Here is a 1,068-nt window from a genome sequence, read left to right on the forward strand (position 1 = left end):
CATGAGAAAGGTTTCTCACCTGTGTGAGTTCTCATGTGAAGATTTAAACTGTGTTTATTAGAGAAACTTTTTCCACAGGTCCCACATGAGAAAGGTTTCTCACCTGTGTGAGTTCTCATGTGAAGATTGAAACTGTGTTTATTAGAGAAACTTTTTCCACAGGTCCCACATGAGAAAGGTTTCTCACCTGTGTGAGTTCTCATGTGCTCAACTAACTTAGATTTATACAAGCACCGTCTTCCACAGGTGCCACAGGACATAGTCCCCTCACCCGTGTGAAATCTCATGTGAGTAGTTAAATTTCTTTTATGAGTGAAACTTTTTCTGCAGGTTCCACATGAGAAAGGCTTCTCGGTGTGAATTTTCATGTGAAGATTTAAACTTATTTTATCAGAGAAACTTTTTCCACAAGTTTCACATGAGAAAGGCTTCTCACCTGTGTGAATTCTCATGTGAAGATTAAAATTTTTTTTAAGAGTGAAACTTTTTCCACAGGTCCCACAAGAGAAAGGCTTCTCAACTGTGTGAATTCTCATGTGAAGATTTAAATTTATTTTAAGAGTAAAACTTTTTCCACAGGTCCCACAAGAGAAAGGCTTCTCACCTGTGTGAATTCTGATGTGATCAAGTAACTGACATTTAGTCACAAAACTTTTTCCACAGGTTGTGCACGTGTAAGGCCTCTCACCCAAGTGTGTTTTCATGTGTCTGTTTAAAGAACTGATTCGATGGAAACTATTTCCACAAGCTGTACATGTGTATGGTTTGCCCCCTGTATGAATTTTCATGTGATCATTTAAATGACTCTCGTGAGGGTAATGTTTTCCACAGGTTGAACATGTGAAAGGTTTCTTAGCTGTGTGAGTTGTCATGTGTGTTGTCAAGGTATCATTTCGAGAAAAGGTTTTGTCACAAATTTTACAAGAATATAGTTTTTGGTTTGGGTGAGCTTTCTTGTACTTTTTTTGTTTTGAAGTCTCAGTTTTGCCTTTCTGTTTGTTCACCAACATGTCATCAGTCTCCTGTTTCAGCACAGACTGTACTTTATCCTGACTGATGCAGAGTTGC

At 38.2% G+C, this 1,068-nt stretch overlaps 1 protein-coding gene across 1 annotated transcript; it reads right to left on the reverse strand.

Annotated features, from left to right (window-relative positions):
* Positions 1-5: 5 nt before the first annotated feature.
* LOC103132927 (gastrula zinc finger protein XlCGF57.1-like) lies at positions 6-960 on the reverse strand (the record flags this gene model as incomplete). The annotated part of the gene is made up of 3 exons (XM_016667654.1): positions 648-960; positions 272-536; positions 6-187 (listed from the first exon to the last, which is right to left on the reverse strand). Coding segments are annotated over exons 1-3 (672 nt in total), but the record flags the coding sequence as incomplete, so codon positions are not given.
* Positions 961-1,068: the final 108 nt, after the last annotated feature.

The sequence above is a fragment of the Poecilia formosa genome, unplaced genomic scaffold (genome assembly GCF_000485575.1).
Source record: "Poecilia formosa unplaced genomic scaffold, Poecilia_formosa-5.1.2 Scaffold1576, whole genome shotgun sequence".
Classification (NCBI taxonomy): domain Eukaryota; kingdom Metazoa; phylum Chordata; class Actinopteri; order Cyprinodontiformes; family Poeciliidae; genus Poecilia; species Poecilia formosa.